This window comes from Podarcis vaucheri (assembly GCF_965113315.1).
Source record: "Podarcis vaucheri genome assembly, chromosome: 2".
NCBI classification, from domain to species: domain Eukaryota; kingdom Metazoa; phylum Chordata; class Lepidosauria; order Squamata; family Lacertidae; genus Podarcis; species Podarcis vaucheri.
In genome coordinates, this window is record NC_138760.1 from 36369006 (window position 1) to 36394311 (window position 25306).

The window sequence follows — 25306 nt, forward strand, 5'->3', positions numbered from 1 at the left end:
CTCCTGGACTCAGCCCTGATCATGTTCGCTCAGGTTTCTTTGGTGACCAGGAGTACATTTGCACAGCTAAAGCTAGGGTGCTGGCTGTGCCTGTTCCTTGAGATGTCTGATTTGACCACAGTGACACATGCCTTAGTTACAGTGGTGCCCCGCAAGACGAATGCCTCGCAAGACGGAAAACCCGCTAGATGAAAGGGTTTTCTGTTTTGGAGGTGCTTCGCAAAACGAATTTCCTATGGGCTTGCTTCGCAAGACAAAAATGTCTTGCGAGTTCCTGCGGGGTTTTTTTCCTCCCCCCCCCCTTTTCCCAAGCCACTAAGCCGCTTATCAGCTGATCCTAAGCCGCTAAGCCGCTTAACAGCTGATCCGCTAAGCCGCTTATCAGCTGATCCGCTAAGCCGCTAATAGCGCTAAGCCGCTAATGGGCTTGCTTTGCAAGACGAAAAAAACCGCAAGACGAAGAGACTCGCGGAATGGATTGTTTTCGTCTTGCGAGGCACCACTGTACATGCCATTTGGAATACTGTAATGCCCTCTTCTTGGGAATGCCTTTGAAAAGTGTATTGCTCTAAATGTTGGACATTCAAATACTGCTGATAGGTCTGGAACTGTTATGAGTGGAAGACACTATTTTTCAGTGGTCTGCTCCTTCCTAATTGCTCAATATTGGAAGGTAGCATTTGATGACTTCTGTTCAACTATATACCTACTGTATATCATAAGGAACTACTTTGTCCATCCTGCCATAGAATGGGATCTGATTTATGGATTGGGGTGCTATTGATATGTGGATAAAAACTGGAATTATTATTTTATTTTTACAACGATTTCAGGAGTGGCATTTGTTTTAGCAAATAAAATGTGTAGCATGATCTGCAGTATGCAAGTGATATCTCCTTACTAATGGCATTCTGAGATTGCGCATGGTAGAGCAGCCATTCATATAAAATCTAACTTTTGTGATGCTTGTATTATTCTATCTCTGTCAGTTGCCATGGAAGTGTTTCTATGACAAATCATTAACTTTATGGGAATAGTCTACTTCAAAGACTGAGAATATGTGATGGAAACAGATGAGGGGTGGGTTGTGCTTAGTGGCTAACAAAAGGGGGGAAATGGACCCTAGAAGTTGCAAAGAAGAACAATGATACACTCTGGCTCTGGCTTTTCTCTCTAGTTCTGGTGTGAAATGAGAATATACCACAGAAAAGCTCCACAGTTTTCTGAAGAGAAAATGGTAGGTCAGTGAGCTTAATTCCCTTCTCTGGGTTGTTACGTGGGGTTGCATCAAGTGTGGTGTAGTGGTTAGAGTGTCGGACTAGGACCTGGGAGACCCGGGTTCAAATTTCCACACAGCCAAGAAGCTCACTGGGTGACCTTGGGCCAATCACCTGGTCTCAGCCTAGCCTACTGTACTTCAGCTAATGTATGCTGCCTGCTGGTTAGCCAAAAGTGGATGAACTGTTGATAAACAATGCTGGGTATACCAACACATGATAAACTTACCCTTGAATTCTGCAAAGACTATTGAGGACTTTGGTGGCATAATTGAAATCCGTAACTTCAGGACTGATGCATTCTATAGAGAAGCTAGCAAACCAACATAATTTTTGTATAGCTCATTGCTTTACATTTGCCTGTATGTAAAGCAACCTAAGTGTTCTTCTGTGATTTCTACAGTGGAATATATAAGGGTAATAAATTAAATGTTTGTGTTTGGTTATTGAACATAATTTTGTTGGGTGCTCATCCTGAATATTGCTTTGTGTAGTGCAAAGTATTTCATTTTTAGTTTATTGTATATCATTGCACCTATGTAACACTTGCAAATTGCTTTTCATTTTGTCTGTCTACATGTGTTGTTTCTCTGTGTAACTTAAGATTGTATAGTATGGATCTTCCACACTCAGTAGAAACCTGTTAAAATGCTGAAATATCTCTTTCAGATCCTTTTGTTGAGAGGTTTTAACATTTTAGCTTTTCTTTTTAGACTGAACATTCTTCAAGATCTGAAAGGAAGAGACGTGATTCGTTCGGGATGTTTGATGGTTATGATAGCTGTAGTGAGGATACCAGTAGTAGCTCAAGCTCTGATGAGAGTGAAGAGGAAGTTGCACCCTTACCCTCAAACCTCCCAATTATCAAGAACAATGGACAGGTCTACACATATCCAGATGGCAAATCTGGCATGGGTGAGTGCATGATTTTTCAGTGGAATGCTAAATCAAATGACCACTTCTTATTTCTATGGTGCCAACTTCTATTTTCTGCTTGGATGTTAGGAGCAGTGACCAAAGACTGATGCACATATGTGTCACTTTGTGTGAAGACTGTTCTACTGTTTCATGTCACTAAACTAAAGCTAAACTGCTCCTAGACAACCATAGATGTGTGCTTAAGTCCTAACAAAGTGTGTGCATGATTCCTTCCTTTAGCATGCTTACAGAAAAATACTCACAGTTCAGGAAGAAGGGGACATCACCACACCTGAAAACTTAAGAGATATTGGCTTGGATCCATAGTTCCCATAGGTGGTAATTGACTACACTCACTCAGAGAAGGCTTACTGAAATTAATGGATCTAACTTAGTCATGTTCAGTAATTTCAGTGGATCTGCTCTGAGTAAACTTGAATATCACCCCCTGAGTTCCCCTCACAGGGCATTCTCACTGGAGAAGAGGAGGAGGTGAATTTTGTCTGTTCCTGCATCTTATTGCAGACACTGAATAGTTGCTCTGGTGGCTTGTGGGACCATCTTGAAGAGTGTTGAGGTGTTCTTGGGGGAACAGGAAGCAGCAACAATTGTTGCCTTCCCTTCCTCCAGTGGGAGCCTGTACTGAATCTCAATTCCTTCCATTTGTGGAAGTTGCACCTTGGATCCAGCCCATTGGAGAGGTGGCACACACTCCTTTACCAAGGAAGCCACAAACTAGACCATCTAGCATTTCTTCCCAAGCCATGCTCCAGATTTCCTCTCCATGTCTGTGCATGCACACAAAGTTCACAAAAATTGATACAGAAGAGGTTCTAATCCCAGTTAGGATAGTAGGGGGCAATATAAGAAAAGATTTGGGATGAGGGAAGCTTGTGTGTGTGTGTGTGTGTGTGTGTGTGTGTGTTGCGTGTTGCCTTTTATCTGAGGATCACAGGGTGGGTGACAGTATAAAAACTAAAAAATACACAACATAGTAACAAACAAGACAATAACACACCCCAGCTATTTAAAAACTTAACTGTTTTTATGAAATCAAATGTTTTAAGTAATTGTTTCTAGTGCAGTATGCTGTTTATTAGGGCTTGGCAATATCTGGTTTTCAACAATGTGGTATATCATCAGCTAAACATCGTGATATACCAGTTGAAGTAAAGTTGTAACTATGTAGAGGCGAATGGGGTAATGTGCCTGCAACTGCTACTACTTTGGGGTCTAAAACTGATACATATTTACTTACCTTTAATATATTGGGACAACTGTTATTTTATAGTACAGAGCAACAGGGGCATCAGGAATCATGCGAGAAGTGATGACCGGCTTCATAGTTTTCCCCATACCACAGCTTTTTTTTACAAAGCACACACATACATAATGATTCGTGATACATCACCATGTCAGATATTATGAAACCATTATCACGATGCAGACCGCAAACCAATTTTGGATGATATATCAATACATTGCCCAGCCCTACTGTTTGTAGCATACTTGTGGAGGATGCCTTCACCCAATTTTGGAAGGGTTTCCCCCTCAGTCTGTACATTGAGTGCAGGCCCCTGACTCTCCTGAGAGCCTTTATGGAGGGCTGCTGGGGAGAAGATAAGAAGGAGCAGGGAAGTCAGCTTCTGCCAGCCTTCTTCTGTGGGTTAGATCTGGAGAAAAGCACGTTATGCGCAAATAAATAAATATTTTGGAAGATTCAAACTTTTTTGTACAGTGGAAGTGGTAGTTCATTCTCTTCAACAGAAACAACTCTCCCATGTCAAATTAAGGAAAGAGGAAGAGAAAGAAGTCCAATATAAAAAGCTGTTTAGAAGCTATTAAATATCTGATTGATGAAGGATTGTAATATAAAGATAATATATAATGCATATTTATATTTGGGGTGTGTCTAAGTGTTGATAGCCAACACACAGTTTGAGTTGACTATCTTCTATGTGGACTGCATAGAGCCATGGCTGCTTGACAATGAATGTGGCACTTTATAGTATAGATGTAATACATTGGCCATCTTTCTCCCTTTATCAGCTACCTGTGAAATGTGCGGGATGGTTGGTGTCAGAGATGCCTTTTACTCTAAAACCAAGCGCTTCTGCAGTGTTTCCTGCTCAAGAAGTTACTCATCGAACTCTAAGAAGGCCAGCATTCTGGCCAGACTTCAGGTAACGGTACAGTCACAGTTTTATTATCTTTATTATATAGATAAGCTTTAAAACAGATTTGTTACAACGCAGATTAATGCATTTATTTATTTTTTAAAGTTAACTGCTTTTAAGTTAAATATAATATGAGAGCCCTATTGGATTGGACCCAAAAGTCAGTATCTGGTATCCAGCATTGGCTAACCAGATGCTTCCCATAAGCAGGTGTGAAGGCAACAGCCCTTCTTTGTTTATCAACAGCATTAAGCGCCTGCTTAACACTCATCTGTTCATCCAGGCATTTGCTGCTTATTAATTAATTAACTTGTCCATAATATTGCAATTTCCAGAAGGATAGCAGCATTGGCCTCCTGTAGGAAAAACAACAAAATGTGTGGTGCCTTAAAACTAACACATTCATTATGGCTCTGGCTTACTTTGTCAGACGCATGAAGTGGAATCTTAGTTGGCAGTTGTGTAAATAACCAAACTGTAAGGTGAAAGTTGAATGACAATGAGATGCCCTGGAAGGCAGGCTTGTGCTTGCTCACAGACAGCCCCCAAAACCTAAAACAGTTACTCAACCATCAACAAAAAGCCACATAGCAGAGATAAGGACACTAGAGCCCAACTCCCATGTCCACTGTGGCAACACTGTAGCAGGATAAAATAATGTCATCCACAACTTCAGGGGCTGATTCGCCTGCTCGTCTTCCAATGTGATTTATTCCATTATCTGCCAATTATGTCCTTCTACATAGGACAGCCAGTTAAGTCTCTGTGCAAAAGAACAGAAACAGATAGACACAAATCTGCTAACAGAAATGGCAGTATTCATAAACCTGTAGGGGAATGCTTTAATATTTCAGGACACTCTGTAACTGACCTTAAGGTGGCCATTCTGGAATGAAGGAAGTTAAAGGATGTGGGTGGCGCTGTGGGTTAAACCAGAGAGCCTAGTACTTGCCGATCAGAAGTTCAGCGGTTCGAATCCCCGTGACGGGGTGAGCTCCTGTTGCTCGGTCCCTGCTCCTGCCAACCTAGCATTTCGAAAGAACGTCAAAGTGCAAGTAGATAAATAGATACCGCTCTGGCAGGAAGGTAAATGGCGTTTCCGTGTGCTGCTCTGGTTCGCCAGAAGCAGCTTAGTCATGCTGGCCACATGACCCGGAAGCTGTACGCTGGCTCCCTAGGCCTATAGAGCGAGATGAGTGCCGCAACCCCAGAGTCAGCCACGACTGGACCTAATGGTCAGGGGTCCCTTTATCTTTTACCACATGAAACAGCTGAGTTAGAATTTATCAGTAAGTTAGATGGCATGAGTTCTAGGTTTGCCCTTGTTTGTGTGGACAAACTTTTTCAGTTTGGTGAAACGATCTCTGCCATAGATTTTAAAATAATACAGAATAACCACCTGTCTTCATTTGTTGTTTTTGTACTGTTTTCAAAACTGTTTTTAGTTTGTGTTTGTCTTGAAATGCATATGGAAGGCAATTTGTAAATTAATGAATTAAATAAAATGCAGAGAGGGCAGGATTCAACGAAGTTGTTGCGATGGGAGAACAAGGTCTGTTTGCACACTGGGGCTGCTCTCCACCACCACCCCACACCACCTAAATCTCCCTTGCAGAGCTGGGAGAACCTCCATAACAGGTTTAGGAGGCGTGTGGGAGGAAGGGCAGGAAATATTGTTGCGCAAATGGACCTTTCCCCCCATGTGCACTTAGTACTAAGTTGGATTTCACCCAAAGGATTTTTATTATGCTACATGTGTTAATTGACTTACCTCTGCCAGGGATATCTGAGATCTATTATTGTTTCTTATGAATGGTTCCCTGCCCCATTATAGTTGTAATTCAATTACCTCAGCAAAGCTGGGTAAATTATTATCAATCTGCGGTTAAAAAAGTGTGCCTATATGTTTAAGCTCTTATTATCACAGTCCGTAATCTTTGTATCTCATTGCCATTCAGCTCCCACCTTACAGTTTTCATCCTCTGTATACCTGCCAACTAAGATTTCGCTTTATGCATCTGAAATAGGCTTGAGTCCACAAAAGTATATATCACAATAAATCTTGTAGTGTTTGAGGTACCACTGTGTTTATTGGCTATAGTAGTTACATTTTATTGTATTGTAATATTTTATAATGTGGATTGTATTGTGTGTATATGTTGTATGTTTACATAATGTAAACTGCTGTGAGATAATACAGAAAAAGAGCATTGCAGAAATGTTTAAATTAAAACCACTCACCACTTGAATCTAACCTAGTGGTTGTTACCACTTCTCAGTAAAACAAACTCTGTAAGTTTGTTATGTGTACAAATCAAGAAGTACAAACAATTATTTGGAGGATTAGGAATGAGCCACTATAGTAATAGTAATAATGATGATGGTGATGATAATTATTATTACTATTGCTGTTACTATTATTATTATTATTATTTATACGCCACCAATCTGGCTGGGTTTCCCATCTATGCATGACTTCCTCTTCCTTTTGCATAATGAACTTAATAGATGTTGACTGATTTGTCAAACCACATTTTGCCATGACAGCAAAACTAGCAAAGTTGTTTGAGTGACCTATCTGAACCAGGATCAGACAGTTCATGGACAGATTCTTCCATTCCAAACCATTATTTGGAGGCTAAGAAAATGTGATACTGGAATGTATTTATTTAATAAGTTAAGTGTGTACGAATGTAGTTTTAGTTACATTGGGTTGTGTACAACACTGCTGTTCTACTCACACAACATACTTCCACATGTGCAATGGAGATGACCCTTCTCTCCTCTCTTGTGAAACCCCTCCAAATCTGTTCCAGAGAGTTAGGGGACCCTCTGGAGCAGATTTTGTGGGCATGCAGGGAGAAAGAGGACGTCCTGTTAAATAAGGGAGACGCTGCTCGTGCAGCATTACCTTCTTTACATCTTCCTTTCAAACAGCTGCATTGATATCACTGTGCATATATGTCGGAGAACACTTTTAACTACAAGCTTCAGATACACAGATGAGATTGGACTGAAGAATGCTAATCTCTAGTTCCCCCCTCCACTCCATTACGTAATGGGTGTAAAAGTTGCTTTAAAGCTCGGTAGTCCAAATACTTTCAATTGGCTTCTGCAAAAGCTGGTGTAAGAATAATAATAAAATTTTATTTAAAATTTCCATCATGTTTGCGATGTGCAGTTTTGCGAATGTATAATGCCAGCCTTGAAGGAAACATTGTACAATGGATTTAACTGCCGAGAGCTATTTGCACCTGCGGTGTTAGATATCCTTCTAACAGCAGAATACTAATGCATTTTCATCTGAGAGCGCTTGTTAAGCTTGAAAGATCATGACTAATTCCATTGCTCTCTCCAAATCCTAGTTCAAGAGTTTTGAATAATTAGGATTCGGTGTTACTTGTAATGTTAGAATGCAGTGATCAGAAACACGATTTTTATATATTAAGCTTATAAGCTACATCCCCCCCCCCCAATTTTTGCTTGTGTTTCCTTTGAGACATCAAAAATTAAAGAAGATATCATGCCTTGATAGGTTTTGGTAGCATCTGTTAGTTTGTACAGCCCTTCACTGAAACAAAAGATATTTTTGTCTGCGTTTTGTGCTTGGATTGCACACCAGTTTTGTAGCATATGGAATGCATGCTACACCTTTCCTATTTTTGTCAGTGCACAAATGTAACATTCAGTATTTAAAGAAAATTCAAATTAATGTTAAAATAGCAGCAGGCTAGGCGGTCTTTTGAATGGGATTTACCCAGCCCAGAAACTAAAAAAAAAAAAAGCTTTCTGATGAATTCTGTTTCTGAAACTGCAGTGTTACATTTTGTGCAGCAGATTTCCAGAAAGCCTGCTTCTAAAACTTCTTGATGTGAGTTTGAAAAGAACCTTATTCAGCTCTTGTTGTTTTAGGGAAAACCTCCAACAAAGAAGGCTAAAGTGCTACAAAAACAACCTTTAGTTGCTAAATTAGCTGCATATGCCCAATACCAAGCAACGGTACAGAACCAATCAAAGACGAAAACAGGTAACGTGGAGAAGTCTCTGAGGAATTATTATTGGGTTAACATTCAGTTTTTCAGCTTTGGGGAATAATTTCAAGAAGAATTGTAAGGTTTTTCTAACCACATATTTCAGCAATTTCCAAGTGATTAAGAGGAATAAAGTTTGCTAGTATTGTGGGGTGGGGTCTTTCATCTGAAGCTGAAGGGCATTAGTTGTTGGGGTGAACCTGTGAAACATTCTGAGGGGCTTGGCTCATGTGCCTTGCTTTCTACCCTTTCAGCTGTATTGGCATTTTCAACAGAACACATTGGCTGCTCTAGGGGTAGATAGATTTCTTTCCCATACTGCTCTATCCATTTGACTGGATATAATAACTAACTGTCATATGAATCCTGATGGCATCAGTGCATGGGTTAGAATTGGTTTTTTGTTTTTGCTTCTGGCCTACATTAATTAGTTCCAGTCTAATCTATATTCTTTTGTAAAAACAAGTTAATTTTCTAGAGGATTTTCTTTGGATAATCCACCATATTCACCTTGTGGTCATGCTTACAACCGTGCATTTCTGTTTCCTCCCCCACCCTAAAAGAGACTGGAAATGAATTTATATGTATTAAAAATATATTTAGTAAATTATGTACCCATTGCTAAATAAAGTAACTCTTTCTAGCATCTGTTCCAGTGGAAGGCTTCAGTTGGGGCAACTACATCAATAGCAATAGTTTCACTGCCGCTCCTGTTAATTGTTTTAAGCATGTAAGTATGTTGCCTTTGATTTTATTATTTTTAGTAAATAGCTATGAAATAATTGCAACAGATAATTTACAAATACCCTGGTGAGAGTAGACTTCCCCTTCCTCCTACAGCTCCCTCTTCACTCCCCCAAATCTGCTTCTGAGAGCCCACCATTAAAGCAAATTTGGGGGGTATGTGAGGGGCTGCAGTTGGTGGGGAGTGAGAAAGTGTTGCTGGCAGACTAGCACAACTAGATTTTATCCTATGGCTTTCCCCTCAATCCTTAGGCATATATGAAATTTTACTGATCTAACAACTGCAATCTTGGGAGCTTCCGTTTCAAAGATGCATGATGCTATCCAGTTTAAATGCTAGCTGTCAAAGCTGTGTGCAAAGTTTCAAAGCAAGTTTTGGATGTGGTTCTTGCCTTTGTGCATAGAGCTGATTTACATACTAAGAAACTGTCTTGAAATCTTGTGGACCTTGAGAAGCAGCCCAGTTAATTGAAACCAAGTTAGTCTATTGGTTTGTCAGGCTCGGGTGGGAACCTCAGCCCAGCCCAATCAAACAAAGTCCTTTGAAACTGCCTGCAGATCTCCTGTGAACAAAACAGAGCTCTGCACTGTCTCTCCTTAGAAGCAGCTGGAATTCAAAACAAGCGTGTTTTTCAGGTTAGTTTCACAAGAAGGAACATGTTGTAATATGCCACTCTGTCAGTAGTAAGGTGCATTGTATACAAGGCTACATAATAACGATAAGGTTGTTCCTTTTCTATAACAGAGGTCAACATCAATAAATTGCTTTATTAGCAAATAGGCAGGCACATCCACAGCAAGGCTGTTTTAGGAATGGGTTCAAGTGATGCTTGTAAAACAAGACTGGTTTGGCTTCTGAATGTGCTCTTGCCAGTGGAAGAAGAACCAATTTTTGCCCATTCCTCTCCCCTCTATTGCACTGGAGGGGAAATGGGCATAAATTTGTGGCCTCTCTCCCGCCCTTCTGCTGGATGGAAAGTTTTCTGTGAATGGAGAGAAGTCAAACTTTCAATCCAAGCCCCTCTTCTCTAAAGCCCCAATTGTGATGAGTTCAATATTTCCTTTGTGCTGCATGTAGGGCCAGTTTAATCATTAAAATGGTGGGCTGTATAGGTAATCATCAGGATTAGGAATATCACTTTGTCCTGTGTTTTTATTGATCTTAACATTCATAACTTTAAAAGACAAATTCTACTGCCATACTCATCCCTTTCCGTGATCCCATTCTCTCAGCACATTGTAGCTGCTAGATCAGAGGAAGCAAATGTGATAACAGTAATTCTGATTGGGTTCCTTCAATCCCTTTTATAAACGATGCATGACCAAAATGAGGCAGGTGCTGAAACTTTTTTGCCTTGTAGTAGTTTGCTGTTGCCACCTGCTTGTTTAACTCGTTGGTGGTGCAAGTCATGCACTGTCAATGACTTTAGACATGTTGGGAGAGAAGAGGCCAAAATCAGCAAGCACCAAGGGTGTGGCTGCAGCAGAAAGACAAATGATTTGTATCAGCAAGCAGAGATTGTTTCCTTCAACCAAATAAACCTGTGTAGCATGTGAGAGAGGAAGGATAGCTGCCTTCTTGATGGACTGGTTATCCCTGACAGACTGGTTTGCATAAAAAAAAATGTTGAAGTAATTTAAATTTATATATGATTCTGGGGATTGTGGAATTGTCTTTAAGGCTGCAATCCTACACATGCTTTATTAGGAGTAAGGCTCATTAAACACAGTGGGAATATCTTTTGAGTATAGAATTAAGTTGAAGGTTTCATATAAATAAATTAAGACTATGAGTTTTCAGAACAGAACTTCGTATTTATTAAACCACTAATTTTCAGGCTCCATTTGTTTCATGTGCAAGACACAGAAAAGCTAGTGGGATACCTTGGGTGAGCAGTCATATTCTTGGAAAAGAATTCCTTTTGATTAACACCCCCCCCACACACACACACACATTATACTTGCCCCTGTATTTTGGAGGGACAACTGTCACTGGGGGATATTGCCTGGAATAGTGACTTCAGGTCTCAAATGTCTTAAGGGGGCACATTATATTTGTATCTCAGGTTTCAGTTCAAAAGTAACTTTCAAAGCAACTATCACTGAAACATACAATAAAATCCAACAAACAACAATTAATGAAACAATCAGTTACTCTAACAGCAGAAGTATGGTTTAAATTGTATGCATTAAAATATCTAGAAAATAAATTCAGTTTCACATGGTCTCTAACATAGCAGGCACCAGATGATTGTCCCTGCAGAGAACATTCTGCTGTTTGACCCCCCCAGCAAGAAGTCTGGTATGTTTAGCCAGTAGAGAAGAAGTGGAGGGAAGCACAATGGCACTTTTCAAATATGTGGAAAAACTGTCACATAGAAGAGGGCAAAGATCTGTCCTGTGCTCCTCAGAGGGCAGAAGTAGATCTAATGAGCATAGATTACAGGAGGGTAGATTTCACTGAGCATTGTGAAAAACCTCTTGACAGTAAGAACAGTTTGGGGATGGAACCAGTTACTTAGTTGGGGTGGGTGAATGGGCAAGCTGTCACCGGAGAGCTTAACATAGAGGCTGGACAGCCATCTCTTGGGTTTGCTGTAGCTCTGGCATCCAGTTCTGATTTTATGATAGTTCTACTGCATCTCCTCCGTTGGGTGATAACTGAGGACTTGGGGGGGGGTGTCCTTTCTCCCTCCTCTTAAAGAGCAGCAGAAGAGTGAATTATGAGCTTTACCTAGCCAAGAATACAGGGGTCAGCTCTGTGGCAGTGAAGGTGCAAGGGTGGACAAGTGCTCTTTGGTGCTTGCCTGCTACTTGCACTTAGGTACGTTGCTGCATCACAGACTTTGTAGCTGCTTTTTCACCAGCGTTTTGCTTTGGCTGGATGTCAATCTGCTCTGCATGCAGAGTGTCCCAGGTTCAATCTTCTGCATCTCCAGAAGAAGCTGGGAGAGACCTTTGCCTGAAATCCTGGATGCTGCCAGTCATTGTAAACAGTATTGAAGTAGATGCGTAAGGCAGCCTCTGTGTCTCTACATTTGAGCATGCTCTGGTGTACGGTGTAGTATTATAGAAATAACGGTGATTTATGAGGAAGGAGACCACAGTTAGATGTTGTATGTTCTCTTAATTCTTTCAGTTCAGCCTAGCATAGGCAGATGACAATACATGTCTCAGAATTTCATCCTGAATTCCTTGCTTTATATGGTGAGCAACACAGTGATGAGGATTGTGTTCTGCTGCTCATGCTTTCAAAAACTATCAACAACATAAAAGTACAGGAGGTTTTTTGGGGGGACGGGGAGATATCTAATGAAGCTAAATGACTCACAAATGAATTATGCAAGACCAAGTATGCATTTGGAACCTAATTTTAAGGTATTTCCTAAATTGAGGTAGGGAGCTAGATCCAGTCAGTTGGCCGGATCTTGCATTGCTGCACCCTTGGGCCATTTTGGTGGGTGGGGCCCTCCCACCTGACTGTCATCTGACTTCACTATGATGTTAGGTGACCCATTTTTCCTTTGTAGTGTGGCAACTGGGCTACATAGAAATTCTAAGCCAAGTGGGGGTTGAAGTTACCCCCAGTAAGCTGATAGTAGCTGACTCCAGGCTCCATTTTTGGGTGGAATCAGCTGTGGTAACTCAGTAGCACAGCATATTTGAGCTGGTTTACTTTTGGTGATGGTTAGCTGATTGGTTGTGCACTGGCGAGGGAGCCTACCTGTCACCATCAGGAGTGCCTTTAAAAGTTCCCAGTTGTGCACTGGCAGTATGCCTTTACCTGCCCCTTATCTGATGCAGCATTTGTGGTTTGGGGGAAATGGCCTTGCAGACCAAATTGGGACCCCTGCCAGACGTAATTAGATCTATGGGCTGGAGGTTCCCCATACCTACCCTAAATGGACGTGCCTATTAAAACAGAACTATGTAGGCAGCACAGACCATTGCAACAAACTGTTCTGATAGCATTTCACGCACAACCTGCTATTGATTGTGCTGGTCAACACAGTCATGTTTTTAATCTTAGTTTCCATGCCTGAAGTCATCTCAAAATCTACCTCCAAGAGCGTGCACACTTGCAAACTTGCAAATCAGCATTCAAAAACATCTCTAGCAGCTATATGTTCAGTGTGGTGTAGTGGTTAAGAGCGGTGGACTCGTAATCTGGTGAACTGGGTTCGATTCCCCGCTCCTCCACATGCAGCTGCTGGGTGACCTTGGGCCAGTCACACTTCTTTGAAGTCTCTCAGCCCCTCTCACCTCACAGAGTGTTTGTTGTGGGGGAGGAAGGGAAAGGAGATTGTTAGCCGTTTTGAGACTCCTTAGGGTAGTGATAAAGCGGGATATCAAATCCAAACTCCTCTTCTTCTTGATGTTGAGGAGGAAATGAGCTTTGTTATTTTTAATTCATTCCACTGTGCCCATATAAACAGGTATAGGGATTGCAGATGACTCTACGTAGTAACATATAGTACATTAAATAGGCTGCCTTGTAATTAGCATTCAGATGTTCCACAAAGGAGCGCAAATGCTTCCTCTTATTTATGTCCTAATTGCTGCTAGTGCAAACAAATGGTCGATTTGTTCCAAGGAAGTTGTAAAGTCTTATCTGGAGCTTTCCCTAGGCTTAACTTCATTATAGGGTTGCATGATTTCTACGAAACACACCAAATTCCATCAGTAATGTTACTAAAAGCTTTGCATCTCAAACATTTTGCCCCACCGCCCTTCTGGAAGAGGGGAGGGTGTCCTATGGAAAGTATATTTTTTGTTGCACAAGTCCCGTTTTTAAAGCGAATGTGCATTGGATGGACATGGAATCGTTAAATGCAACAGATCAGGGTCACTGTGCAGAACCAGCAAGAATCTTCACCACTTTTTGCTCACCATGCAGACCTGGCCATATATGCTAGAACTGGGATTGGAAACTTGTGGTCCTGCGGATGTTACTGGACTCCCAACGCCCATGGCCAACGATCAGGGATGATGGGAGTCATTGTCCAGACACAGGTTCTTTATCCCCCTGTACTGGTAATAGTACAACAGACAAACATGACAGCTACTATCATTGTTCTCTGCATCAGATAGTGGATGGTCTTAAACCTATGCACACTTGGGAGTAAGTACCATTGAACTCAGTAGAAACTGTTTATTTAGTGCATTGTAACCTGGTTTTCAGACGCAATTTATTTATAAACTGTATGTAATTACATGAGGAATATTTTCCCCCTTTTCACTAGATGGCACTGATGCATTATCGGCTTACTAGCACTCCTCCCCCTTTTTAAAATGCAGATATTATTCTCAATCCAGAGAGATATGTGAGGTCTGCATGTGCAGTGGGGCTGTTTCTGTCTGATTCCATGCAGCAGCTTTGTCTGAAGCAAGCAGTTATTTAAATTTATGCTAGTTTTTTAAAAAACAAACAAACAAACAGCAGTTCATTTATTGTGGGGTGGGAGAGCCTGCTCTTGAGTGGGGTAGCCTTGTGCTTGCACCCACATGAAGGGAACTCTGGATTGTGGCCACTGCACATGCAACAGATATATCAGGTGCACCTGGAAAACAAAAATCTTGCACCATAGTTCTAAAGCCCCAGAGGCCTTAAATATTTCTGCCTGGTGTTTTTAGTGCATTTGAGAAAAGCCAGTAGTAATACTTAGCTATTCCAGGCAGAGAAGTTACAGGGTCAGCCTTTTTTTTTTGGGTTGGGAAGCCCACTTACGTGAACCTGGACCTTGCCCATCAAGACCTTCCTGATTGCAACTTACCTTGCAGGGAAGGCGGCTGTCCCTCCCAGATAATTCCTCCAGAGTGTGCGCTGGATCAGAGTGGTGGCCCAGGCAGACCTTCCTTTTATTGGGAAGGAGCCCAAGATGGATGCCTTCATCATGAGTGCGAAAGGTAAACTTGTTCTTATCTGTATGCTTATGGTTCTGCTAGTAAGCGTATTGCGCAAGAGAAGACAGTATGCTGGATCTACACAGTGTACCATCGTTTCAAGGCCACGAGACCCAAACCCATGATGGCTTTCTTTGGAAGCGACAGCCATATGGATTGGTGTAGGAGGAACTAGCAGAACCGCGATCTTCACAGGCAAGGACAAGTTTAACTTTCTGCTATACCCCTATACCAATCCGAAACTTTGAAACCCGATGCATTCAATTGTGTTTCAATCGAACGGAGTTTTTGACAAGCACGTGGGACTCACAGGGATGTATGGCCCCAGTCTCTTTCTCTCCATATGGCCTGCCTCACAGGGGGATTGTTAGATTAAATACTAGAAAAGAATCACTGCTGTCCTCCTGGCAAAGTTCCTGTGGGTAACAGTTTGGGACAGGTTGTGTGCGGAGCTGCAGTATGAGATAGGATGGGTGCCTCTGTGACTCTGGGGCGTGTGGTTCCTTATGACAATCTCTCACGTGCCCATGGCTCCAAAGAGCTTGGCAAGTCCTCACTGTAGCCATTGCGCCACACTGTGATATTTCGTAACTAAAGGAGTAGACACCGCACATACCGTCAGCTAGGTGACTCCCTCTGCAAGCATTGCCCTCCTGGCCACATTTTAGCTTCAGTCATGCCCAGCAGTATTTTTTTCCAGTACTTTACTTAATGGAGAAGGGAAACCACAATAACTTTTGAATCACGGATTAGAACTTGACCACTTAAAAGGTCTACTTCACAAAAAGGCCAAACGAAGTATATCAGTACTTTTCACCAAAATTTGAAAGAAATATGTGATTTCTTTATAAATGGGAAAGAGGTCAAACTTTTAAACTTGTTGGATCTGTGATAATTTTTATTGGATTGTTCTTTTTTTGGGGGGGGTACTTTCATAAAGCTCATCAGGTAGACCATGGGTATGCAAAATTTCAAATTCACCAGTTCTGTTAGCTATAGCCTGTTGAGACTTATCATGATGGAACTTGATTAACTGTAGAAGAACTGCCCTGCTTCTATCATCAGCATTCCCACCCCCCAATAATACTCAGCCTAAATCTGTTTTCTGAACCTTGACAGCACCTGGCCATAAAGAGCTGCTGAAACCTCCTCCTCCTCCTCCTCCTCTTCCTCCTCCTCAAGAGATGATCTAGTAAAGACCAGAATTCATTCAAAATCAGAATGTTCCTGTTCACAACTAGATCAGTTTCATTCTGGAGATGATACATTGCTGAAGATACATTCATGTTACTACTTCTGTATAGTTTTCATTTGATTGTCAGTCCACTATTTTAGCTAGTCAGGATTTACCAACCCAATCCTCAACATGTCCCACTGAATTCAATGGGCCTTACTACTAGTAAGTATTGAGGGCTGCTGCCTTAGGTCATAATGCCTCCAGATTTGTCACTCCCAGACTTTTATGTATAGCTTCCAAGTTGATGGCACAAATATTTAATGTGGCATGTATATTTTCTGCTAAAGCACTCCTTACTCCCTAAGAGTTTAAATAGACATGTTTTCAGTTAACATTCCCCTCATGTGTAAACTATTTACCTTGCCAGAAAAGTAAGCTTGGTTGCCCTGGAATCACTTGCTGACACATCTGTGTAAGGAGACTGACTTATTTCTTGTAGCTTCTCAAGTATACTTTAGAAGGAACTTGAGTATTTCCACAGCTGGATTAACTGCATGCTTTTCTAGCATGTGCAGAAAAGAAAGTTATTCTTGCAGTAGCCCATTTTAAAATATTAATCAGCAAATCTTCAAAGGTATTTCATCAGTTCTTCATTAATTTAATTCATTATAGCAAACTCTACTCATTTCCTATTTAGTCCAATATCTCTTCCCATTCCTGTGTTGCGCATTCTGTTGTTGCTGTTCCTGAAGTAGTTAAAATCTGCAGAAAGTTCGTATTCCAGGTTCACCCACAAATGAAGTCATTTTCTCTTTTTTTAAAAAAGAATTGCAACTAATTTCCACACATTTACCATTGCTAAAAAGGGAAAGCTACACAAATCATTTTCCTCACACAATACTTTAAGGAAGTGATGCTACAAGGAGTCGTTAATGCAACAAAGAACTTAAAGGATAATTCAGATTTTTAAACTATGAGGTTACTGAAAAATAAAATTACCATCAAACCTCACTGGTTGTGGCGGGTGAGAGAGGGAGGGATTCACTGTCATCAACAAAGGTAAGCCATGAATTAACCAGTTTTACAAGCAGTAACCAGATAGCTTCCCCCGGAAAGAAAAGCCAGAGAGCTTGGCTAGTATTAATAGGTGGAAATAAGTGTTTTTATGAATTAAACGGTTTCTAACTTATTTTCCTAACATTGCAGGCACCTATGGGGACTTGCTGGGGTGACATCTCAGAAGGCGTACGTGTAGAAGTCCCTAACACAGACTGCAGCCTACCTACCAAAGTCTTCTGGATTGCTGGGATTGTAAAATTAGCAGGTTATTAACTTTGCATAAAATAATGCATTTTAAATTGTAACTGTCTCAATAAATAATTCAGGGATTTGAGCAGGTGTATATATTATTTAAAACAAAATGCATAGCAGAATGGATAAGTCTTCTGTGTTGAATGGCCTGATATTCAAGGTTGCCATAGTGGGGCAAGTTCCTATTAAGTCAACAGTGGTTTTCCAAGCAGATCTGTTTGAAACCCTGCCTATAAGGGATGATTCTGCGGAATTTAAAAGACTGTCATATTCAGATCTTGAATGCTACAGACACTGTTAATTGTAGACTTTGTTCTCATTCTTCAGAGGGTGATAAGGAGTAATTGTAATTTTTATATTATTAGAGCTACAATTTATATGTTTTCAACTTTAGGGGTTGAAAAACTTTTCCTTTGAGTAGTTTCCGATTCCTGATAAGTCTCTTGCTTGTGATTTTGAGCTAAGACTCATAATTTCCCTGCAGACTTCATTATGTGAAATTCCCTTTATGATCAACACACTGCTGTCCTCCAAGCAAAGCACTCTAGGTGTTTGAAACAAGGTTATACACTCATGGCTTGTGGCTCTTTCTTTCTCTGTGACCTTTGAATGTTTGCATTGAGATAGCAGTTAAAGCACCAGCATAGGTCAGGCAAATTAATCAAGCTGAATTTGCCAACAGGCTCCCAACACATAGTTTGAGAAACCTCATGTAATACAAATTGCCTTAAAATGGAGGGGAAAAATATATTTCAGGGCCATGTCTTCTAACAGTATACTGTGCAGGGGTCGCCAACCTTTTTGAGCCTGTGAGCTAATTTACAAACTGGAGAAATGGTTGTGGGCACTGCATGTACGCAATAATAGGCGCCAACTCCTAGGGGCCCAAGCAATTTTGGCCCCTCAATTTTTTTTTTTGAGGTGGCCGGGCCCCCTCAATATTCAGAGGACGTCACACAATGTCCCTCCAATACTTGGGAGAAGCTGGTGCCTCTGAACTCATGGCAACCTATTATATTGGCTACAATAGATTGCTTCATTCAAGCTTAATTTCTGTGGATGAAGAGACCTACGAGGACCCTGCTGGTGACCCCTAATATAGTACATTCGTACCTTGGAAGTTGAACGTAATCCTTTCCGGAAGTCTGTTCGACTTCCAAAACCTTTGGAAACCAAAGCACGGCTTCTGCAGCCTGCAAGCCAAGCGGAAGCCGCAGAAGCCCCGTCGGATGTTCAGCTTTCAAAAATAGTTCACAAACCGGAACAGTTGCTTCTGGATTTGCGGCGTTTGGGAACCAAAACGTTTGAGAACTAAGCTGTTTGAAAACCAAGGTACGACTGTAACATCAATGTAGGAACTTCCCCTGTTGCCAAAGTACATTAATCTCCTGCACACCTACCCCAATCTCTACTGTGGTGCCTCCCTTCTTTCACAGCTCTAGTATAGGCAGTGGCAGCTGAAGACCACTTCCAACATCAGCTCGCTTCCTCTGGAAGCTGTTCCAAATGAAGGGGAGTGCGTGTTTGATTGTGGTGCATTTCTTCATTAAGAGTAGCATGGATCAGCATGAGATTTCCTTCTCTTTCAGGTTACAGTGCTTTACTAAGATATGAAGGCTTTGAAAGCGATTCAAGTCTCGACTTCTGGTGTAACATCTGTGGTCTTGATATCCATCCGGTTGGTTGGTGTGCAACAAGTGGGAAGCCTCTAGTGCCGCCTCGATGTATGTAAATCTGACTTTTAACAGGCTGGCCTTTAGTTGAATTTATCTTATGCTCTCTGTACTGACCCTTTAGCTTACATTACATACTCTCTTATGTTAAGTGTAAGTCTGATATCACAACATCTGTATATCTCTCTCTGTATTTATCATATGAATGGATGTGCTTGCGTCTAACTCACGTTGTTGTCAAAATAGCTAAAAGTACTTCACTATGATAACGTATCTGGATTTCCAGTAAATTCTGAAGACAATAACTTTTTGACATTGTTCATTCAGTGTCTTGCAATACAAATTTTCAAAAGTGGTTAATGTCTGTTTGTTTTTCTGAATCTTGACAGCCATTCAACACAAATACACAAACTGGAAAGCTTTTCTGGTGAAACGACTCACTGGTGCCAAAACTCTTCCTCCTGACTTCTCTCAGAAGGTGAGGCTGGTTTCAAAGAAGACCCTTGTCAGCCTTTTTGACTTATTTATTATAGTACTTACAAAATGCTTTTGAGGATGAATACTCTAAAAACTGTTACATAAAAAAGTTAAACAGTAAAATGCAATATGAAAATCAGAACTGGAGCGGAAAGCAAAAGCTGGCAGCAACAACAAAAAAGCAGCAACAGTTGGACCAGAAACAAAAGTTTAAAAAGCCTAAGTTATGAGACCATCACAGGAAAAGCTCTTTTCCTAGTTGACAGTCTAAAGTCTGAAAGTGATGGTACCTGTCTTTGTTTACTGATCATAAAACTGGGTGTGGAAAGGGGAACAAAACAGGGGAAAGCACTCCCTGTGATACTTGTGGGCAATAGCAGATTCACATAGCCATTGTTGTAGATGGGTATTTGCAGAGGTACATATGTTAACGCAGCACGATTATATATTTTCAGGTGTCAGAAAGCATGCAGTATCCCTTTAAGCCTTCTATGAGAGTAGAAGTTGTTGATAAAACTCATCTCTGCCGAACACGGGTAGCAATTGTAGACAGCGTAATTGGAGGCAGGTTAAGATTGGTATATGAAGAAAGTGAAGACAAAACAGATGACTTCTGGTGCCATATGTACAGCCCACTCATACATCCCATTGGTTGGTCTCGGAGTATAGGACATCGGTTCAAAAGATCTGGTAAGCTCCTCTTGTGCAGAGTTTCCCACAAACAAATTAATATATCACATTGATGTTCACATCAGCTTTCAAGATATGAGAGTCGGACAGAGGAAGATGCTTTGAGGTTTGCTTGCTTTTTAAGCCATCAAGTGGTATACATTTTATGGAATAAAAGTATTTTTAAAAAATGCTTTATTTGGTTTTGGTAGGCGTTTATATTTTTAAAAGGTCACGTGTTTGAAGTAGTAAATTAGAAATCTTCAACTTCGTTTCCCCCCCTTTTTCACAGATATTGCCAAGAAACAGGACTCTTATTTTGATGCACCCCCACATTTATTTGCTAAGGTATGATGTTTTGCAAGGAACTTGATTTATAATGGAAGGAATTGTTCATCAGCATTGAAGCTGGAGAAGCAAATAGACTGTGATGCTGACCTGTGTTGCTTCCATTTGTTGCCTCAAAATGTTTCTTTAGGTAAAGGAAGCCGAGTCAAGTGGAGAATGGTTCAAGGAGGGGATGAAATTGGAAGCCATAGATCCATTAAACCTTTCTGCAATATGTGTGGCAACAATTAGAAAGGTAAATATATTAGTTTAATTTTGCTTGTAATTTCCGTTGCTATTGCTCTTAAGTGAATTTTCATTTTGTGTATTTATGTATTTTATTGTGTATTGCACTTCAATATATAATTAGTTGTTTTGTGATTTTAAACTATTGCAAGGGGGCGGGGAATTATATTAAACAAACAAATCATGTGGTCTGCCTCTGCTCCCTTAACTCATGTTTTTAAGGAATCAGGAGCATTACATAGGTACTGGTTGTAACCAGCATAGTGTTGTACAAAAAATTCAGGAACCATATGGACAATATTGTTGTTTGCCTTAAAACAGGGTTGCCAAATCAACCAGTAGCTGAATTTCTTTGAAAACTTTTGCTCTTCACTTCCTGGTATTTCCCCACCTTTAAATTACTTTAACTTCTAAATCTTAACTGCTGTTTGTTTGTTTTTTGTTTATCTAGGTATTAGCAGATGGATATCTTATGATTGGGATCGATGGCTCTGAGGCAGCAGATGGGTCTGACTGGTTTTGTTACCATGCCACCTCCCCTTCTATATTCCCCGTTGGTTTCTGTGAAATTAACATGATTGAACTAACTCCACCCCGAGGTATTCATACCTTCTTGTGCATAAATCTATACATGTCTTGCAAGCCGTGTTGTGTGAAATAATTCATTTCTTTTTCCTTAAGCTTGTTTGCAAAAATCATATCCTTTACATCTCTCTTCAAACTCTAGTTTGGAGTTGCCGAACCAATCGTCGTTTAGCAGACAAGTGTTTCATTATTGCTTGCTTAACTATCCTTTGGCTGGCTGGGAATGTTGCAACTCTCTTTTTCTGACTTGGTTCTCCCGTTTGCTTTTTAGTCAGTGCAGAGTAAAGGAGTATAAGAATTGCCACTGCTGTGGCTTGCTGAAGTGGTGTAGATGGGACAAGGAGCTAGGCTAGGTGCATTACGGTTTAATGCCACCTCTTCATTAGTTATGATATCCTCAAAGTAAGTGGCACTCTTCTCACCTGTCTAGGCCAGACTGGCCTAGTAACAGCATATATTCTGCCTAGTTTGATCGATTGCTTCCTGTGATTTCCCCCCTAAAATCTGGGCTCAAGGTCATCCAGTGAATCTGGTTGGCAGGAGATTCAGGATAGGCAAAAGGAAGTACATTTTTGCATGACAATGTGTGAAATTCTCTGCCTGATATGTGAAGGCTACTATCTTAGATAGCTAAGGGAATTGGATAAATTCATGCAGGGTAAAACTGTCAGTGGGTACCAAGGGTTTTTTGCTTTTTTGTTTTGCATTTAAGGTTAGTGGGGTGGCCTCTTATTCAGAGCTCTGTCTGTACATTTGTGGTCCTTTATTGCACTCTGGCACTTCTGCTGAGGGAAGGGCCATGATTCAGTGAGAGATGGCATGTTTTGCATGCAGAGGCTCTAGGCCTGGGTTCCAGTGTTCTTCACCCCCAGTAAGTGTTCCAACTAGTGTTGTGATCTGCCAACGTCTGGAGGGCCCTCAGTTGAGTCCCTAGCATCAGCAGTGAAAGGGATCTCTGATAAGGTAAAAGAGACCTCTGTCTGATACCTTGGAGAGCTTTTGCCAAAGTAGACTATGCAGGGCTAGATGGACTGAGGATCCCACTTCATAGTTTATTCTAAGAAATGTATACCCTGTCCTTCCATGGTTATCAAACTGCTTGGGGCAGATTGTGTGTGTGTGTGTGTGTGTGTGTGTGTCTGTGTACGGATCAGGGCAAATGTTTTTGTGATGCTACTACATAACTGTTAATCCCTTGTAGGTTATGCAAAACTACCTTTCAAATGGTTTGACTACCTCAGGGAAACGGGTTCAGTAGCAGCCCCTGTGAAGTTCTTTAACAAGGTAAGACCAAAATATTTCACAATTGTAGTGTACCTACAATATGTGGTGCTCATTCCTTTGTCGGCAGCCCCATAGAATCTAGAAAATGTCTTCACATGTAGCTGTTATAGAAAAGCATCTTAACTATAAATAGAGTACTGGCAGATAAGTACTTTCAGTAGATTCACCCTGTGGATTCAAGACTAATGAAATGCAATGGTGGTTGAAGAAGGAAAAGAGTTATCCCAGTATTGCAATATTGGCATTTGAATCCTATATGAACACCTTTAGTTGGAACAGGAATATCATAGCTGGGATGTAGTGAATGCACCCATTTCTGTGCCTCTCTTCCTTGAGGATATGCAACACTGAAAAACTCAGATATTTTATGTCATGTATACAAGTCTTGTTTTGCATGACCACACCAAATTAAATTAATTTTTTTAAAGATAAGCTTATTAAATAATTGGTTCCATTCTGAAGCCCACACTTCAGTTTCCAAAAACTGAATATATTAGAGATTCAATTATCAAAAACCTTCATGTTTAACATGTTACATTAAGGGCTTTCCATTTTCACTTCTGCACCAAAGTGCTAGGAAACTACAACTGTTGAAAGGGCCACACCCTCAACAGATATATCATTTAGGCAATATTGATATGGTATCCTATCCTGTGGTTAGTTCCAGCTTTACCACTACCTTGGGGCTGGATGGCTGTCAGTGGTGGAGTGGTGGACCTAAGTATGTACCAGATTTTTCTGTTCACTGAAATACATACCTGGAGCCTATTTAACTAAAGCTTCCATTCCACCTTAAAAGTACCAACTGACAGCTAAAGTAAAGCATGACCAGGTAACTTGACTTGGGATCTCATGAACCCAGTATTTATAGCCAAAGTGAACTAAAGGTGACGGTAGAAAGCTCTAGGAGATCCCATGTGTTGTGCTGGATCATCTGTTACTACATACCTTGGTAGAATGAGAGTGCTCACAAGTCTAAGGAGAGAGAAAGGTTCTGTTATGGGAGAGGTGATTGTGAACGTGTTTTAATCACAAAACTTTGCTTTTCAAAGCAATATGATGTACTTGTCTTACATCTCTGTTCCAGGAAGTTCCAAACCATGGGTTTCATGTTTCAATGAAGCTGGAGGCTGTGGACCTCATGGAACCTCGTCTAGTATGTGTGGCTACAGTAACTCGTATTATTCACCGTCTGTTGAGGATACATTTTGACGGCTGGGAAGACGAATATGATCAGTGGGTGGATTGTGAATCTCCTGACCTCTACCCTGTAGGATGGTGTCAGCTAACGGGTTACCAACTACAGCCTCCTGCGTCACAATGTAAGTTGACCTTAATTTCTCTCTGAACTTTCTATAGCTGAAACGTAGAAGACCTCTCTATGGTAAAATTTTTCATATCTTTGTTTCTATTTTTAGATTTCGATCTATTTGCTGCCAGGTTACCAGCTAGCGCATGGGTATAGTCTGGGCAGTCGGCTTGGACTTACACAGTGCCATTTGCTTAATACTCCAGAGCTCAATCCGTTTTGCTCTGTAGTCAGTAGTACTTCAGGGTGTTTGTCTTATTCTGTCCCTGTTCACCACTGATATTTGGAAGGCAAATAAGAAAGCAAGTTGCTTTTAATGCAGTATTATTGGGAATACTGTATGGTCATGTAGATTAGCAAGTAATTTTTCATTTATTACTTTAATTAACTAATTTCTTACATGCCCCTCAAGGTAGTTCACAAATATACAATAAAGAGATAAACATTGTATGTGTTTGCATTGTTACTATATTTTTATCCTATTGTTCTGACTTTTGGTTTATTTCTCTGGTTCATTGCAGTCTTTTAATGATGCCTTTACAATGATCAGTTATAGTAGAGTCATATAACAGGCTTAGCAGCTTGACTCTATTAGTTATCAGTTGTACTGAGCATATTTTAAAAGGCAGAGTGGCTCTGATTGGCCCAGATGGTGTGCATTTTGTATGGTAAAATGATTTTACACGTGAAAGTATTAATCATTCCTGACTTGGGGGAATGATTCTATGTCGTTTACTACCCTGCAACACAGTTGTTAATTCACATCTGGATCATTTTGCTTCCTATCACATTATAATCACTTTGTCAAATGCAGGATCAAGTAATGTGATATTAAAAGAAATGAGTGGCTCCGTCTAAAATGTCAAGAATATTCTGCAGTTTCAAGAGGCACAGGGCTAAAATTATACTGAATATAGGTGCTGCTGTCCACGAGGCTTCTGAAACACAAAGCATCTCGCCTGCAGTGTTTCGCCTGCACACAAAAAGGTGTTTAAATTCACTTTCTTTTTAAAAACATACATTTCAGCATCAAGAGATGGTCAGTCAAGCTCGTCAAAGCAGAAGAAAAAGTCAAAGTCACAACAATACAAAGGACACAAGAAAAGTGGGTAACAAAAATTATTTGCTTTTACTTTCTTGCTACAAAACTGCCTTTTTCTCTCAGGAAAAATGATGGTTGCGAATGATGCTTTCTAT

At 40.7% G+C, this 25306-nt stretch overlaps 1 protein-coding gene across 10 annotated transcripts in view; it reads left to right on the plus strand.

The window, feature by feature from the left end:
• The window catches only part of MBTD1 (mbt domain containing 1), a 49031-nt gene that overhangs the window by 5422 nt on the left and 18303 nt on the right, over nucleotides 1-25306 (plus strand). For 5 of the 10 annotated variants that reach the window (XM_082211045.1, XM_082211052.1, XM_082211049.1 and 2 more), the window contains exons 2-16: nucleotides 1178-1237; nucleotides 1991-2192; nucleotides 4245-4384; nucleotides 8285-8399; nucleotides 9048-9133; nucleotides 17435-17552; nucleotides 19129-19263; nucleotides 19602-19690; nucleotides 20145-20379; nucleotides 20651-20706; nucleotides 20837-20941; nucleotides 21383-21530; nucleotides 22718-22800; nucleotides 23888-24122; nucleotides 25137-25214. In XM_082211045.1, the coding sequence (XP_082067171.1) occupies nucleotides 1178-1237; nucleotides 1991-2192; nucleotides 4245-4384; nucleotides 8285-8399; nucleotides 9048-9133; nucleotides 17435-17552; nucleotides 19129-19263; nucleotides 19602-19690; nucleotides 20145-20379; nucleotides 20651-20706; nucleotides 20837-20941; nucleotides 21383-21530; nucleotides 22718-22800; nucleotides 23888-24122; nucleotides 25137-25214 (1885 nt within the window). Of the gene's footprint in view, nucleotides 1-1177; nucleotides 1242-1990; nucleotides 2193-4244; nucleotides 4385-8284; nucleotides 8400-9047; nucleotides 9134-17434; nucleotides 17553-19128; nucleotides 19264-19601; nucleotides 19691-20144; nucleotides 20380-20650; nucleotides 20707-20836; nucleotides 20942-21382; nucleotides 21531-22717; nucleotides 22801-23887; nucleotides 24123-25136; nucleotides 25215-25306 lie in introns of all 10 variants that reach the window. The other 5 variants (XM_082211047.1, XM_082211053.1, XM_082211048.1 and 2 more) reach the window with 3 other exon arrangements.